Source organism: Hippocampus zosterae, chromosome 1, assembly GCF_025434085.1.
Source record: "Hippocampus zosterae strain Florida chromosome 1, ASM2543408v3, whole genome shotgun sequence".
Classification (NCBI taxonomy): Eukaryota; Metazoa; Chordata; class Actinopteri; order Syngnathiformes; family Syngnathidae; genus Hippocampus; species Hippocampus zosterae.
In genome coordinates, this window is record NC_067451.1 from 19,692,358 (window position 1) to 19,710,873 (window position 18,516).

Below are 18,516 nucleotides of genomic sequence, written 5' to 3' on the forward strand. Positions count from 1 at the left end.
AGCGCATTTGTATTTGTGGCTAAATTATGCAGAGATATGCAGCCATAAGAAAGTTGCTAGACAAAGTACCATCCAATTTTCACCGTGGCATGATTTTGCTCAATCAACGGACACATCCACCATTTTAAAGCCTCAGTTTATAGATTTGTCAATTTTTTTTAATCATTCAAATTTGGTAGCATGTTAATAATAATCCTCTCCATCCTGTGTCAAATTTACAATACATTTATTTTCACTTTACAGGTACCCGTACTTTGACATCTCTCTGTCTGTGTCAATCAAAACCAAACAATCAAATCAAGTCAACAGTATTTATAGAGCACTTTCAAACAGCCATCGCTGCATACAAAGTGCTGTACATGGAGCGATTTAACATACACAATAAACAGTAAGACGAATCTGTAATAAAGGCGGTAGAAAGCACCAAGCAGTAAAATCAAGAACAAATCTAAGTCATGCTGAGTCGAACGCCAAAGAATACAAGTGAGTTTTGAGGAGGGCTTTAAAGATGGGCAAACAATTTCTTTGTCAAGGCAGAATTTTTGATACAGATCTTTGTTTAATGTCATTATATTGTGCAAGTGGTCATAATGTTCCTGTTGTAATTGGTTGATGTACAAAACACACTCTCACCACTTCATTATGTACACATAGCACAATGTCATGATCTTTCTGATGAAACTGGACAGTTTGGATTGATTATGCCAGTATTATCAATAAACAATATTTGTAGTTTGCAGTGGTGGAGAGTGGTGCACCACATCCTACTGAGAGACATTTCTAATACTTAGTAACACAAGCGGGGCCAATATTTACTTTAATCATCACTCAAGGGTCTTGTATTCAACCACATCAGGCAGTTGTAGGAAATGAAGTAGTGTATACTATTCGAGTTTCCTCAAAATACAGGAAGCACTATTACTGGCCTTAATAGTATTGTTCACCAGGATGCCTCTACCCAAAATGGCACTTGTATATGTGACATACTGTTTATGCAGTAACATAGGGATTTGTCATTATCACAGGGATTTATACTGAAATCTCAGAACTCAAGTATCCTGAATAATATTTGCTACATCAGTGTTTATTTTACATGAAGACTCACTGTTTAAAAGCTCCAATTATCTTTGAAAGTGTCAGTCACATCATTATGGGAGTGGCAGCCCATGTTAGGAGGTGTTTGCTGATTGAGATAGTATTGCTTCTTCTAATTGTGTTTCGTTCTTTATTTATTAAAGGTATTGTTTGATTACCGGTAATTGTACCTTTCACAACCGTTGCCATGCACTAATTGGATTACTTGGAAATTGAAATATTTAAACCCACATTTACTTTTTTTTTTTTTTTTACCTCTAACTGGAACTGAGGCAACACAGTAGCCCAGTCTTCCTCAACTGGCAGACTGCGATCCACGACCGGACCGCTGACCTCCTCTGTCCGGACCTCCTCTGTCCGGACCCTCGGCAAATTGTATAAAATAAAACAATCTAAAGTGATTTTTACGTTATATTATAATTATCCGTTGTATTTTTTGCGTGCACTAACAGATGTAATGCAGAGGACCGCAGCGGTGTGACTTTGTGTGTACAGTGTAATGTGTATGTATTGGTAGCACATTCGTTTTGTTTTCTGTTTGCTGAGAATTGTATTCTGACTTGTTCAATAAAGATTTAATTTTAAAAAACCTTAAAAAAACAAAAAAAACTTTGGGTGTACAGTATAATGTTTGACTAACTGGAGACCCTGGCTGAGCAGGGCATGTCGGCGATAACGATGCGCTGATTGACTTCGATTGTGTGCAGTTCTGCTCCCATCTACCCGGAGATCTTTGCAGCTGTTTAACAGCAGAACACCGCAACATGGTAAATGAACATCCCAATGGCGTCCTCAAATAATATTTGCATGCCTCAGACATTGCATTCACCTATAGTGGAAGAAAAGCACTGCACATTCCTGTGCTCCCTTGTGTCAGTATTTAAAATGGTTCTTAACTCCTCTTCTGATATATTTTTTAAGTGATTTCCGAGGGGATGTGAAAAGGGGAATTGTACGAATGAAAATAATATTTTTGTTTTCATGTTTAGTATTTATTTTGGTAAAATGAGTATTTTGTTTTGCTTTTGTTAAACTAAGGGAAAAAAGACAACTACTGTTTACAATACAATACAATACAATACATTCTGATTTATATACAATACAATACAATTTCACAACAGCGGCAGCTGTAACAAAGCGCTTTACAAAACAGTTAACATAAAGTAAAATAATAAACACAACACATAACATAAAACACAAACAGTCGTGCAGTCCTAACCACTTTTCCGTCACACGCTTTGTTGTTTGAAGCGGTTTGAGATGAAAGAGGAGAGAATCAAAGTGTCCTTCAACCAGTGGATCAGAGACGTCATGCTCAAAATGAGCACACGTCGGCTACAAGCTAAGTTTCAAAGTCAACAAGAAGCTGTAGCATCCATTGACGAAAAAAGAGATTGGTTCACTTCTCCTGTCCCATGGAAATCCACTTCAATTCCAAGCGGCGACTCACGGTTCCAAATACGCATCGGTGCTCTTCGCCAACGCTCCTCTCTCCTCATCCTCAACTTCAGCGGCCATCCATCCAGCCGCACCGACGCCAACTGTCCAACAGCGCTGACATAGCCACTGAACAAATCGGGGTTGTGAAAAATGCTGCCCATTACTGGCGCAAAAAACACAAGCGCCCCAGGTCTGTCCAGCACCGACAGTCAATGGCGCCGACATTCGTCCCAATCAAAATCTGTGCTGGTACAGGCGTGCTGCCGAGAAGGCGCAACCACCAAGCACAGATACTGCTCCTTTGACGAATGTCGTGGCCAAAAAGCGCTGAAAACAGTCCATATCAGGTCCACACGATCAAACAACAAACAACATGTGACAAAACAAAAGACAAAAACAGCAAAAAAGAACAAAAAAGTTAACAAAGTTAAAGTAAAAATGTCTTATTTCCCTTAAAGGGCTATTTCTATTATTAAGCAGGCACAACTTAACAAAATAAAAGAGTTTGTGTGCCTCAACACAATACCTCTGATATTGTGAAAGCACTATATAAATCAGCATGTATTGTATTGTAATGTATTTGCTGTGTACTGGCAAAGTGAATAATTGTTATTTTCATGCACCCCATTATTGGTTGGTTGTGAGGAGTGTTGATTTGTATAAGCTTGGCTTGACCATACTAAATGGTCATATAGCCCTGCTCCCCATGACCGCCGTGCATGGCCTTGGTCTTATTTAAAAAAAAAAAAAAAAAAGCGGACCTACAGCATTTCTAGTTGAGGACCACTGCAGTAGCCGAATGGTTAGTATGTCAGGTTTCTAGTCGAGAGGTTGCAGGTTTGAATCACAGCCCGGGCCTTCCTGTGTAGCCTTTGCATGTTCTCCCTGTGGGCTTTAGACACTCTGGCTTCCTTCTTCGTTTCCAAAAACATACATCGTAGATTAATTGAAGATCTAAAACTGTCTAAAGGTGTGAATGTGAGCGCGAATGGTTCTGATGTTTGATGTGCCCTGTGATTGGCTCACAACCAGTTCAGGTTGTGCCTCGCTTCTCCCCCAAGATCAATTGGAATTGGCTACAGCTCACCTGCGGCCCTACTGAGGATAGGTGGTATAGAAAATGGACAAAGCAGCAAGTACCATGCACAGTCTTGAGTAAAGACGCTTATTTTCCAAAATCTGCAAAGTCCAAATTCCCTGCATGAAATGTGACGTTAAGACATGCAGCCTGACTTTTATGTATAACGTTTGAGTTGAACAATTATGTCTGGCAGTCACACCCACAGGGTGGAATTTATAATTTGAACCACGCCTCATGAAGCAATGAAGAACACCTAACCCTTTTAACACTGTACCTTCCTCCCAGATCTGGCCAATCATTAAAAGACTAAATTTAATTAGATTAAATTAGTTTAGTTCCACAATGGGGAAATTTCTTCTTTCTACCCACAAGCTTGCTGCTGTAGACTGTAAATTTCCCCAGTGTGGGACAAATAAAAGGATATCCATCCATCCATCCATCCTCCGTGAGTCGTCACCTTACCGTGGTGGAGGGGTTTGTGTGTCCCAATGATCCTAGAAGCTAAGTTGTCTGGGGCTTTATGCCCCTGGCAGGGTCACCCATGGCAAACAGGTTCTAGGTGAGGGGCCAGACAAAGCACGGCTCAAAGACCCCTTATGATGAACAAAATATATGGACCAAGGTTTCCCTTGCCCGGACGCGGGTCACCGGGGCCCCCCTCTGGAGCCAGGCCTGGAGGTGGGGCTCGTTGGCAAGCGCCTGGTGGCCGGGCCTACACCCATGGGGCCCGGCCGGGCACAGCCCGAAGAGGCAACGTGGGTCCCCCTTCCCATGGGCTCACCACCCATGAGAGGGGCCAAAGGGGTCGGGTGCAATGTGAGCTGGGCGGCAGCCAAAGGCGGGGACCCTGGCGGTCCGATCCTCGGCTGCAGAAGCTAGCTCTTGGGACATGGAATGTCACCTCTCTGGCAGGGAAGGAGCCCGAGCTGGTGTGTGGAGCAGAGAATTTCCGACTGGATATAGTCGGACTTGCCTCCACACACAGCCTGGGTTCTGGTACCAGTTCTCTCGAGAGGGGTTGGACTCTCTTCCACTCTGGAGTTGCTCACGGTGAGAGGCGCAGAGCAGGTGTGGGCATACTCATTGCCCCCCGGCTCAGTGCCTGTACATTGGGGTTCACACCGGTAGACGAGAGGGTTGCCTCCCTCCGCCTGCGGGTGGGGGGACGGGTCCTGACTGTTGTTTGTGCATATGCACCAAACAGCAGCTCAGCATACCCACCCTTTTTGGAGTCCTTGGAGGGTGTGCTGGAGAGTACTCCTGCTGGGGACTCCCTTGTTCTGCTGGGGGACTTCAATGCTCACGTGGGCAATGACAGTGAGACCTGGAGGGGCGTGATTGGGAGGAACGGCCCCCCCAATCTGAACCCGAGTGGTGTTTTGTTATTGGACTTCTGTGCTCGTCACGGATTGTCCATAACGAACACCTTGTTCAAACATAAGGGTGTCCATATGTGCACTTGGCACCAGGACACCTTAGGTCACAGTTCGATGATCGACTTTGTTGTTGTATCATCGGATTTGCGGCCGCATGTTCTGGACACTCGGGTGAAGAGAGGGGCGGAGCTGTCAACTGATCACCACCTGGTGGTGAGTAGGCTCCGATGGTGGGGGAAGATGCCGGTCCGTCCTGGCAGACCCAAACGTATAGTGAGGGTTTGTTGGGAGCGTCTGGCGGAATCCCCTGTCAGAAGGAGTTTCAACTCCCACCTCCGACAGAGCTTTTCCCATGTTCCGGGGGAGGCGGGGGACATTGAGCCCGAGTGGACCGTGTTCCGTGCCTCTATTGTTGAGGCGGCCAATCTGAGTTGTGGCCGTAAGGTGGTTGGTGCCTGTCGTGGCGGCAACCCCCGTACTCGCTGGTGGACACCAGCAGTAAGGGATGCCGTCAAGCTGAAGAAGGAGTCCTATCGAGCCTTTATGGCCTGTGGGACCCCAGAGGCAGCTGACGGGTATCGATTGGCCAAGCGGGCCGCGGCTTCGGTGGTCGCCGAGGCAAAAACCCGAGCGTGGGAAGAGTTCGGTGAGGCCATGGAAGCCGACTTCCGGACGGCTTCGAGGAAATTCTGGTCCACCATCCGACGTCTCAGGAGGGGGAAGCAGTGCACCACTAACACTGTGTACAGTGGGGATGGGGCGCTGCTGACTTCGACTCGGGACGTTGTGAACCGGTGGGCAGAGTACTTCGAAGACCTCCTCAACTCCACCAACACGCCTTCCTTGGAGGAAGCAGAGCCCGGGGGCTCTGAGGTGGGCTCTCCTATCTCTGTGGTTGAAGTCACCGATGTGGTTAAAAAGCTCCTCGGTGGCAAGGCCCCAGGGGTGGATGAGATCCGCCCGGAGTTCCTCAAGGCTCTGGATGTTGTGGGGCTGTCCTGGTTGACACGCCTCTGCAACATCGCGTGGACAACAGGGAGAGTGCCTCTGGATTGGCAGACCGGGGTGGTAGTCCCTCTTTTTAAAAAGGGGGACCGGAGGGTGTGTTCCAACTACAGAGGGATCACACTCCTCAGCCTCCCTGGTAAGGTCTATTCAGGGGTGCTGGAGAGGAGGGTCCGTCAGGAAGTCGAGCCTCAGATTGAGGAGGAGCAGTGTGGTTTTCGTCCCGGCCGTGGAACAGTGGACCAGCTCTACACCCTTAGCAGGGTCCTTGAGGGTATGTGGGAATTCGCCCAACCAGTCTACATGTGTTTTGTGGACTTGGAGAAGGCGTTTGACCGTGTCCCTCGGGGAGTTCTGTGGGGGGTGCTTCGTGGGTATGGGGTACCGAACCCCCTGATACGGGCTGTTCGGTCACTATACCACCGATGTCAGAGTTTGGTTCGCATTGCCGGCAGTAAGTCGGAATCGTTTCGAGTGGAGGTAGGACTCCGCCAAGGCTGCCCTTTGTCGCCGATTCTGTTCATAACCTTTATGGACAGAATTTCTAGGCGCAGCCGAAGCGTTGAGGGGGTCCGTTTTGGGGGCCTCAGTCTTTCATCCCTGCTTTTTGCAGACGATGTGGTGCTGTTGGCTCCTTCAAACAGGGCTCTCCAACTCTCACTGGAGCGTTTCGCAGCCGAGTGTGAAGCGGTTGGGATGAAAATCAGCACCTCCAAATCTGAAACCATGGTCCTCAGTCGGAAAAGGGTGGAGTGCCCCCTCCGGGTCGGGGAGGAGATCTTACCCCAAGTGGAGGAGTTCAAGTATCTTGGGGTCTTGTTCACGAGTGGGGGTAGGAGGGAGCGGGAGATCGACAGGCGGATCGGTGCAGCGTCTGCTGTGATGCGGACGTTGTATCGGTCTGTCGTGGTGAAGAAGGAGCTGAGCCAAAAGGCGAAGCTCTCAATTTACCGGTCGATCTACGTCCCAACCCTCACCTATGGTCACGAGCTATGGGTCGTGACCGAAAGAACGAGATCCCGGATACAAGCGGCTGAAATGAGTTTTCTTCGCAGGGTGTCCGGGCTCTCCCTTAGAGATAAGGTTAGAAGCTCGGTCATCCGGGAGGGGCTCAGAGTCGAGCCGCTTCTCCTCCACATCGAGAGGAGCCAGATGAGGTGGCTTGGGCATCTGATTCGGATGCCTCCTGAGCGCCTCCCCGGTGAGGTGTTCCGGTCATGTCCCACCGGGAGGAGACCCAGAGGAAGACCCAGGACACGCTGGAGAGACTATGTCACCCAGCTGGCCTGGGAACGCCTCGGGATCCCCCGGGGAGAGCTGGAAGAAGTAGCTAGGGAGAGGGAAGTCTGGGCTTCCCTGCTAAAGCTGTTGCCCCCGCGACCCGGCCCCGGATAAGCGGTAGATGATGGATGGATGGATGGATGGACAAGAAAAGCATCCACCAATGTGTCCTGTTATATTGTGTGGTAGGCTACTTGAACAATTGTTTTCCAAGCAGATCATGTAGGAACTATATATTTTTAAACAGCCAAAAAACACGATAATTGGTTTGGATCTTTTACAGTACAATCTTTTACAGCCCAAATATGAGTGGGCCTTTGCTGAAACGCTCAAATTACAGTACGTATTTAGATCACCTGAATCTTTGATTTCGAGATATGGAAATATGGTTCCTTGCTCTTTCTTTATAGTCCGACAAATATCTACAATCCAAACTACCTCCAGTGAGGGAAAGCTGAAATGTCATTATTAAAAAAATATTTCTTCATTTTTATGTTTGTGTCCTGGCCTTTTTGGTTGGCTTCAGATAATGACCATGAGAAAGCATTCAGTGAGTTAGAGTACTTCATAGCCATTTCCTTTACATGCATGATATTGATTGCTGTGATCAAATTAGTGCATAAAACCTTGTGGATAACTGCTGTCAATTCATCCGAGACCTCCCTTCACAGTCACTATTTTGGCTAAATCCCAAACAGAGCCATAAAGAGCCTCTTAGCTGATCTAATAGCCGCTTGGTGAAAGGAGGAGGTCTCCATTTCGACGTTAGGTGTGTCTATAACAGACAATTCGGTTAGTATCTGAAATGAAATTGTGGATGTGCAAAATAAACAGAAAATCTCTCCGTGACAATACATTGGAAACAGAAATTGGTACACTAGAGCTCAGCTAACCAGAGAGTGACTAATAATGGTCCATTTGGAAATCTCAAGTGAGACAAACGTGCATCATAATGCTACCACGCACACACATGCACACACAGAAGCGCAGTCTAAAGAAGTGGAAGGAGCTTATTCTTGTCTATATAGTATCTGTCACAACGCCCACACGATAAAGACGAGGACAAATACACTTACTATTTATTTTGTACCAGGGAGGCGAAATACTACAAGTACCGGTATGTGTGATACATTTCTTCTCACTATGGCTCATGTAAGCAAAGCAAATACAGCTGCAATATTGTGGAGGCTGCGAGGGTCCATCGTTAACTGTAGTGACAAAACAGAGCCATTTGCAATGAAATTATAGTTGTAATGATTCAATAATGCATACTCCATGACTTTCAATAATAGACATAGCTCCAACAACGCCCAACTGAATCGGCAAAGGTTGAGAATTGTCCCTTTAAACTAGAGAATAATGAGATTAGTTATGGTGAAATATGGGAACCACTGGAAAATAAATTTACTGTCACTGCAATGCGTATTTGCTCGTTGTGACTCTTTGAATGTTAACTGTGCCGTATGATGTCAAAATAGCAACCACCTGACATGGGTGAAAATGTGGATTAAGCTGCTTAAATTTTATTCCACCAACACAATATGTATCAGAATGTCGCGTTTAGACTAATGGGGCCACATTAAACATATTGTTGCAAAGGTTTTTAAAAAAATTGATTTCCTCTATAATGTGGAATAGTGTGTAGCTTAGCTTTCTCCAGTTTCCAGGTCGTTTTCACAATACCGATTTTGAGGCTTGCAGTGAGCAGAGGTTTTGTTTTAGAATTGCGGTGTGTTTCAGGTGGTGGGTTAAAAAATGGGTGGGTGAAAATTAATGTGTACGATTTTGTTCTTCTTCGTTTATCTTGTGAGTCAACGATTAAAAAAAAAGATTTAAATAGGAATTAATGTTTCCACTCTGAGTTTCATGGTGATACACAAGGCTAACGAGGCTCGAACCAAAGGGCATAATCCTGTGGCCATCGCTCTTGAATGTTTATTTCTAGATTTGCTTATCATAAATACTCCATGAAGTTGTTCTGCAGCGCAGGCCGTCTTTAGACAATTCCTTAAGCTTATTGAACAAAAACTGCAGAATCCACAGTCACGAAAAGCTTAATGATTGGTGGGAACAGCAAGAGGTTCCGTTCGATCATCTCCGTGTCACACAGGTTGGTCAGCAGTGGCTAGAGAATGGGCTCCAGAGTCGCACGAGCGCTTCATAACTTCTTTGATGGACATCTGGCTGCTCGGGCTCGGAGCGAGGGACGCTTCTATCTGAGCCTCTATCTGAGCCTCTGACACCTAAAGACGTGGGTGACAAAAAAACTGTGGTTGATCACAGGACATTGTGAACTCAAGGGAATGATTTACCTCTTCAAATTTCTTGGCTTTGTATTGCTCTGCTCCTTTCAGGAAGTTCAGGAGAATGAGGTCACAAAGGACTGTACCCTACAAAAGACAGAAAATGAAGTGAAGATGATGGTAGCGTAAAAAAAAATCATTTTAATGATTGGGAAACTTACAAGTCCAATAGAAGTGAAGGCAGCGACCAGGTTGATTAATGTTGGGATCGTGTCAAACTTTCCTGCCTAAAACCAAAAATAAGGCCTTCAAAGTCGTACACAGTTTAACTTTTCTGGCAGAACTGCACACAAATAATCTGGGGAAGATATGAAGTTTAGTAGCGCAACATCCTCTAGTAAAAAGGAAGAGAGAGGGAGAAAAAAAAAGGCAATACACAAAGTGTCATTCTCTTTGTTTTATGTTTAGTTTGACAGGAACATTCAACTGGGGGGCGGCATAAAACAGATTGAAGCTAATTTTTTTGAAGAAAGTGCCAAAGAAAAGTGAGCTGAGTTGACTTCACAGTCACAATTCAGCGCTCATATCTCAAATGATATTACTCATTGTCCGAGCACCTCACATCTCAAAACTCAAAAGTGGGGTCATCTGTATCATAAGGTACCACTGTATAAAATGTAAGTCTAAAAATAGACTTGAGACACTTGCACAGTCCTGGGTCACAGTCCTCCTTCAAACCCTGCTGATCAAATGTGAGTTTAAACAAGAAATTCCACCCTTCAACTCACTTTGCCGGTGACCATGACATCAAAGCGGATGGCGAAAGCTTTGTGGAGCGTCCGATATTCAGTACCGTTCTGCATCTTAAAATATTTGGCAAACCTACGCAAAGAGAAAGATGGCATGAGGCAGGAAAGAGAATGACAATGGGAGAGAATGAGCAACCAACCTGAAGTTGAACCCCTTGGAGACGGCGTTCTTGGCGAAAGGAGCATCCAGTCGAGTGAAGGAGTACTTGGGAACACAATACTCAATGTCTAGGTCTAGATTACACTTCCACTCAATGTTTATTCCGATTTCACCACCCTGGAAAGGAGAGAGCAGAGATATTGTAATTACCGAGGACCTGTAAGTGCACTCAATGCAAATATGATAAGAACAGAAGCAGAGCACAACTGAACACAAATACTGCAAGGAGGTGCATCTCAATAAATAACAAAAAGGGAATTTATTTCTGAAATAAAATTATATGATACATAGTTTCATAAAAATGCAGGAAACTAATTCTCAGAAGGCAAATTGCCACAAGCACATGAAGAAACAGGCAAACACCACAGAGGAAGTCCGGAGCCCAGATTCAAATGTCCAACCTCAGAACTGCAAGGTGGATGTGGTAACCAAATTTCCGCCGTGCCGCATTTGAGCACTGAAAGATCTAAAGAAGAATCTAAAAAAGACCTGTGTAGCCAGGCCGGCCACATTCTGTCCAGTGTATTTCAGGATGTCGCCCACACGAAAGATGGGGCAGAAGGGGTTGGTTTCGGGGTTGTATTTACACTTCTTTATCTCCTCAGACGTCATGTTGGATGGAAAGTTTCCTCTGGGGGAGAAATAGCAAACTTGGTTAGGAGGCAATAAAGCCATATAGAGTCTGCGGCGAGTGCGTGCGACCTACCTGGTGATGTTGAAGAGAGGGAAGCGGATGCTGTTCTTAATGAAGATAGTAAAGTTTTCCGCGTCGAACATGGGTTCACTGCAGGGGCAGGAGCACAGAAGGGGGGTGAGAACGGAGCGAAGCGCATGTTCGGCTATGGGCATCTGGGTGACAAGTCTCACATCACGATGGTGTCGTTCTCGACTGGACACCATCCTTCCACCTCACACTGACCTTTGGACTCGTTCCCGTCGTGAAGACAAAGACCAGTAATCCTCCCTGGCACATCAGAGGGAGTGAAAACAGCTCCAATTTTAATAATAAGATAATAACAATACATTTCATTTATAAGCGGCTTTCAAAACACTCAAGGACACTTTACAATCGAAACAAGAACAATAAAACCAAAGATAAAATTATAAACTAATCTTATTTCATGCACTTAAAGGGGCACTTTTCCCATGCAATTTTCATGAAAGTTACTTCATATTTGTTAAAATTATCAGTCTGACCTAACAGTATGACATTAGCAAAATAAACTGTGGGGGGGGGGGGGGAAACTGTTTTTCCCTCTCGGGGCCAGTCTTAAAACTCTAATAAGATTGTTAAGAAAAGATTGCACCCAAAGAAAAACAGCCAACAGTCGGGACGGATGAGATTTTAGTTGTTTGCCGTGCACTCTTGGCCACAAGCGTAGCGGGCACACCCGCGCAGATTTGCGCTGACCAGGAGCTTTGCTGATTCTATGTTGGAATAGCCACCTCTGTCAAAAAACATCCTCATTTGCTAGTAAGTGGGCACATGGCAAAAAGAAGCAGAATGAAAAGGCCACAGGCAGCTGAGGATTCTGAAGCGATGGGAAATTAGCCACACTTCTGCGTAACAGGTAAGCTAATGAACTCCTTTGAATTTTCAATTGTCCATCCCCCCCAAAAATAAAACTTCAAACTGAACATTTAGTATACACTTGGATAATGGCATGCCATGATGAATGACCATGTTTGAGAATCATGGACTTGGTCAGAGACTCAGGGGAGGAGGGATTCGTGAAGCAAAGCTACATTCAAATCTTGGTAGCCGTATTAAAATTGAAAAAAAAAAGAGAAAAAATAACTTTTAAAATATTAAAGGAAAAGGTTTTCTTGTTGCAAGAAACTTGACATCCCGAATCTCTGATAGAAAAATTGTTTTGAATATAGAACAACTTTGAAGGCAACCACCCTCACAAAATCGATCGGGCTCGACCTTAAAGGTCGCGCTGCCGTCCTTCCCACAAAAAGAAAACATTATTTTACCGTTTGTAAGGATGGAACCAATATGCTGCTCACAGTCGTCATCTGTCTCACAGCTATACTTCTTCCCATTCTGAAACACGGAAAGACACATTTGTGTTGGTCTCACTTTAAATTAGTTGACACAGAACTTGGTTTCATTTAATCATACCAAGCAGATTTATTTGACAAAAATAGCATAGAAGATCACATGGGTTGAGTTATCTGTCAATTTGTTGTGTCTATTGATCATATAAGGCTGCATATAACTGCAATTGGGCGCGCGACAAAAATGAGTTTGACGCCCCTGACAGAGAGCATCTCTGGTTTTAGAGCATGAAGTGAGAAGGCACATAAAAATCGCATCATGGCCACATTAAATCTTTTTAATTATTTGTGACTTGTTGTCAGTGAGCCAACCAGAATGAGAACCGCCAGTTGAACATGACTGCTTCTCATGATGTGACCGAAATATTACACTCGGCAAGAACACATTTTAATCAGAAATGGCTTCATGTGTCCCTTGAGGTATTTTTGATGCTGATTTAAACACATTTTTTTCTTGCACAGCAGGTTTTGGAGATATTTTCTTTTTTTTGGTTTCTTTTTAAGTTTGACCTACAAAAACCTGCACAATAGGATTTTACCATGCATTGTAATTTATAGCTGTGATGATTCATAAAAGAAATTCCAAATGGTGCTGAATCTCATGCTTAATTCGTTTATTTTTGTATTATTAATACTGAAAAAACCTGATTTGCTAGAGAAAAATGAGAGATTCAGACTCAGCATTAAAAAAAGTTTACTTGTACCTCTGATTAAAAAATACATTAAAAAAAAGACACATCAGCATTATTATTGTCATCTTAGACAGATTCCACTTCCATAATTGCCATCAGACTACTCTCCGTTGCCATCACTGGTATCCTTCTGTAGAGTTAATGTAAAAAAACGAAAATACAACTTTTTGATTTTAGAGGTTCCATTCAAAATGTGTCGACCGGGTGTTATGATATAAATTAATTATAGAAACTCGTGAGACATGAACTGGGAAGCCAGTGGAGGGAATGAACAAGTGATGGTTGCATGACACGAAGCATTCTGAGGACTGTACCTCTGTTTGGGCTCATCAGGCACCTTGTCATTCCGAAAGAGTATCAAGAGTACAGATTTCAAGACACGACAAAGTGAAATTGGTGTCCCACCTCTCCACATTTTCCTTGGAATTGATCCTCAGTGATGATGAGTTTTGTCATGATGCAGAACACGGCTGCACCCTGCAACACACGCACACACGCACGCACGCACACACACACACACACACACACACGCACACACACACACACACATTTTAGCTAAACCGGCACCCATCCAACGGAAATAATTTGAGCTATGTCAAACGTTTTGCCTTCCCATAAAGTCATGTTGCATGCTGAGTGCCCTTCATACCTGTTGGGGGAAGACGTAATCGGCCACATCCATGAGCTGGTTTTGATGGTAGCCGAAACCTTTCACTTTAGTCATGACGGATGACTCTATGCCGGTGTCAAACACTTGGTAGGCTTTCTCGTGGATGAACACCCAGCTGCACGGAGCATGTTAATCAACACAACAACCCACATCACAACGACCTGTCACAATCTTCTGAACTGATTGAAGTTTGTTCACTTCATCAAACCGTCTGTCTATCTATTTTCTATAGCCCATGCGCACTCCTCATTTTGGAGGTGTGCTGCTTTTTAGATATTTTTTTTTATATTTTTTTTCCTCGAAAGATTTCAGGCCTAATCAGTCCCTATCCTCCATGAATACCATAGGTCCACTGTATACAACAGAGGTGTCCAATTTCAGGCCTCGAGGACCTCCGGCCTGTTTTTGCTGCCGCCCTCCTCCAATGCACCGAATTCAAATAATCAGGATCGTCATTAGGCTCCTCGGAGCTTGCTAATAAGTCTTATAAGATTTATAAGTAATAAATCATTTAAATTGGGTGTGGTGGAGGAAGGAGACATCGAATACAGGCTGGATAGGGACCCTTGAGGACCAGGTAGGGCACCCCTGGTACAGTTAAAATGAACACCTACAAAAAGCTTGGCCGATGTACGAAGACTCAGACAAAATATCATAATATTGGTGTACATATGAACAAAATAATTTTCTTCTTTCCAAAAACACTGTTAAAATAACTGAGGCAATTGTTCTGTACTACTGTACTATACTGTGGGCTATTTCTTATATTTTGTCCGTCACACGTACCGTAAAATGTTTAACTATGATGTAGTGCACTGTATTTTGTGGCGTGAATCAATCTCCTTCATGTTTCCATCCATCCATCCATCCATCCATTTTTCGATCCGCTTTATCCCCACAAGGGTTGCTGGATTCTATCCCAGTCGTCTTCGGGCAGTAGGCAGGGGACACCCTGAACCGGTTGCTAGCCAATCGCAGGGCACATAGAGACGAACAAACATCCGCACTCACAGTCACAGCTCGGAGACAATTTAGAGTGTTCAATCAGCTCCAATGCATGTTTTTGGAATGTGGGAGGAAACCAGAGTACCCGGACAAAACCCACGCAGGCACGGGGAGAACATGCAAACTCCTCACAGGGAGGTCGGAGCTGGAATTGAACCAGATATCTCTGCACTGTGAGGTCGATGCGCTAACCTCTGGACCACCGGGCCTCCTTCATGTTTCCCTACTTTTTTTTGTTTTTTCAACATCATTTAAAGTGTATTTTCAACCGAAGGACAACAAATGTGAACCTATTTTGTCTTTCAATGTCCACGTCATTATTTTTTGTCAACACTGCAAATAACGTTATCAAACTAAATTTGAGATGAGTTCCAAGTACAAACTGTCACAGCACTGACGCATTGCGGTTCGCTCCCTTTTTCAAATATTATTTTTCAATACGAAATGACAATTTCTTTGTAAACTTGCTGCTCCTGGTGACAGCACACCAGCAGTCACTCACCCGACGAAATAGCTGATGATGAAGACTTGCACGATCCTGTTGATGATGCCCACTGACCAGCTCTTGACCACCACGGATTTGGTGGTCTCGTAGGTGAAGAAGTCCGTGACCCAGCCCCACACCATGTCGGTCATGCCAGAAGCCAGCAATATTTCTCAGTGGAGGATTTCTATGGAAAAGATGCGGCTTGCTACAAGGAGACTTTACGTTCAACACTGACCCGGGCTCAGCTGAGACGTATTGAAGATGTGGCTGATGGTTGTTCCTCTACTTCTGCCACTCCATTGCTGGACCTCCCCTTCCTCTGTGCAAATGACGGGAAGAAAGTGTCCCTCCCTCTTTGTCCTCATTCTCATTTTCCATTCACCACAAATACCCAGTGGAAGTGTGTGCATTTGCACAGCACACATTTTTCATATATGTACAGTATACACACACTCCCTGAAATGGTTGCCATGGAGACAGTGATCCCTCGCTATTTTGCTGTTCGTTTATCAAGGCTTCAGTGCATCGCGGATTTTTTCAAACATATTCATAATTTTTTTTTTCCGTCCGCAAAAAGTCCGCAAAAGATCCATGAGAAGCAGCGAAAGTCAGCAAAATAACAGCAAGTCACATAGAGCAACATATACAGTACTACATGTATATGTTTCCTGTATTTTGTTATTCATAAACTAACCAAACTTATACATCCTCTTGTTTCTTGTTTTATGTCGCGGATTTTCGTTTATCACGGGTGGTTTTGGTCCCCATTAACCGCGATAGATGAGGGATTACTGTATATATACAGTATATATATATTAGAGCTGTCAAACGATTAAAATATTTAATCTAATTAAAAATACAACTGTCATGATTAACTCAAATGAACTAAAAAAAATAATCGTGATTACTCACACATTTTTTATCGTTTCTGAATTTTCTTTTACATTTTTTGTCCTATTTTTCCCCATTTTAATGCTCTCATCAACATGGAATCATGAATCAGTTTTCTATGTGCCAAATGCAAATATTTACTGAAATAACAATTTCGATTTTCAATTTTACATGAACATTTTTCACTTGGTGCAGTTATTCATACATAATCTCTCACACAATATTACTGTCCATCAATAACGGTGAAAAAAATATTTTGTCACACAACAGCTGCTTTAACAGCTTTTTTTATGAAATCAAAACAGAGCAATATAACATTATAAAGTGCACATCTAAGGTACACTAGTACTCAGCCTATAGTGGATTTATACCATGGTTGCATACTTCATTTTTCTGTTTTTGTTGCGAACTCGATGAGGATGTGGAAAACCACACTTGAAGCCAATGGCAAGTCACTTACCCAAGTGTCCATCAAATGTGGCATATACCAAGGTGATGCACTCTCCCCACTGCTGTTCTGCATAGGACTGAACACCCTAAGCCAAGTAATAACCAAGACAGGCTATGGATACCGCCTCAGAAATGGAGCTACGATCAGTCACCTCCTCTACATGGATGACATAAAGCTGTATGCTAAGAGCAAAAGGGACATAGACTCCCTGATCCACACAACCAGGATCTACAGCAGCGACATCGGGATGTCATTCGGGCTTGAGAAATGTAGTCGGATGGTGACTAAGAGAGGAAAGGTAGTCCGCACTGAAGTGGTCTCACTCCCTGAAGGAACAATAGCAGACATTGAGGACAGCTACAAGTACCTTGGTATACCACAAGCCAATGGCAACCTCGAACTGGCAACAAGGAAAGCGGCTACGGCCAAATACTTCCAGCGAGTGAGGCAAGTCCTAAGAAGCCAGCTCAATGGCAAGAATAAGACCTGGGCAATACACAGCGATGCCCTGCCAGTGATCAGATACCCTGCAGGAATAATAAGGTGGCCAAAGGAAGAGATTCAGACCACGGACGTTAAGACCCGAAAGCTCCTAACCATGCATGGAGGGTTCCATCCCAAATCCAGCACCCTGAGTCTGTATGCAAGCCGAAAGGAAGGAGGCCGGGGACTAGTGAGTGTGAGAGCCACTGTCCAGGATGAAACATCCAAGCTCCATGAATACATCAAGGAGAAGGCTCCAACGGATGACGTACTCAGAGAATGTCTCAGACAATGGGGAACAGAAGATGAGGCGCTGGAAGAGGGACCATCATGGGAGGACAAGCCCCTACACGGGATGTACCACCGGACCATAACTGAAGTGGCTGATCTCAAGAAGTCCTATCAGTGGCTAGAGAGGGCTGGCCTGAAGGACAGCACAGAGGCACTCATCCTGGCTGCTCAGGAGCAGGCCTTGAGCACCAGAGCCATCGAGGCACAGATATACCACACCAGACAAGACCCAAGGTGTAGGTTGTGCAAAGAGGCACCTGAGACGATCCAACACATAACTGCAGGGTGTAAGATGCTGGCAGGGAAAGCCTACATGGAACGCCATAACCAGGTGGCTGGCATAGTCTACCGAAACATCTGTGCGGAGTATGGACTGGAAACCCCAAGGTCAAAATGGGAAACACCTCCGAAGGTGGTGGAAAATGACAGAGCGAAGATCCTGTGGGACTTCCAGATCCAGACTGACAAGATGGTAATGGCGAACCAACCAGATATCGTGATCATAGATAAAGGGCAGAGGAAAGCCGTTGTAGTGGATGTAGCGGTCCCAAGTGATGGAAACATCAGGAAGAAGGAACATGAGAAACTCGAGAAATACCAAGGGCTCAGAGAGGAGCTGGAGAGAGCCTGGAAGGTAAAGGTGACAGTCGTGCCTGTGGTGGTCGGCGCACTCGGGGCAGTGACCCGCAAACTAGATGAGTGGTTGCAACAGATCCCGGGAACAACATCGGACATCTCAGTCCAGAAATGTGCAGTGCTGGGAACAGCAAGGATACTGCGCAGAGCCCTCAAGCTTCCTGGCCTCTGGTAGAGGACCCGAGCTGAATGAGGGACGGACACCACCCGAGGGGTGAGATGAGGATTTTTATATATATATATATATATATATATATATATATATATATATATATATATATATATATATATATATATACACACACACACACACACAAGTATGAGTACCCCTCAAATTCAAATGAGCACTTCCAAAA

At 44.5% G+C, this 18,516-nt stretch overlaps 1 protein-coding gene across 1 annotated transcript; it reads right to left on the reverse strand.

The window, feature by feature from the left end:
- Positions 1 to 8,340: 8,340 nt before the first annotated feature.
- On the reverse strand, positions 8,341 to 15,761 carry p2rx3a (purinergic receptor P2X, ligand-gated ion channel, 3a). The gene is made up of 12 exons (XM_052069412.1): positions 15,424 to 15,761; positions 13,896 to 14,031; positions 13,652 to 13,723; positions 12,471 to 12,540; positions 11,358 to 11,454; positions 11,197 to 11,274; positions 10,980 to 11,121; positions 10,471 to 10,607; positions 10,310 to 10,403; positions 9,743 to 9,808; positions 9,591 to 9,668; positions 8,341 to 9,521 (listed from the first exon to the last, which is right to left on the reverse strand). The coding sequence occupies exons 1-12, from the start codon at positions 15,555 to 15,557 to the stop codon at positions 9,381 to 9,383; spliced, it is 1,245 nt and encodes a 414-aa protein (XP_051925372.1). The 5' UTR covers positions 15,558 to 15,761; the 3' UTR covers positions 8,341 to 9,380.
- Between the last annotated feature and the right edge of the window lie 2,755 nt (positions 15,762 to 18,516).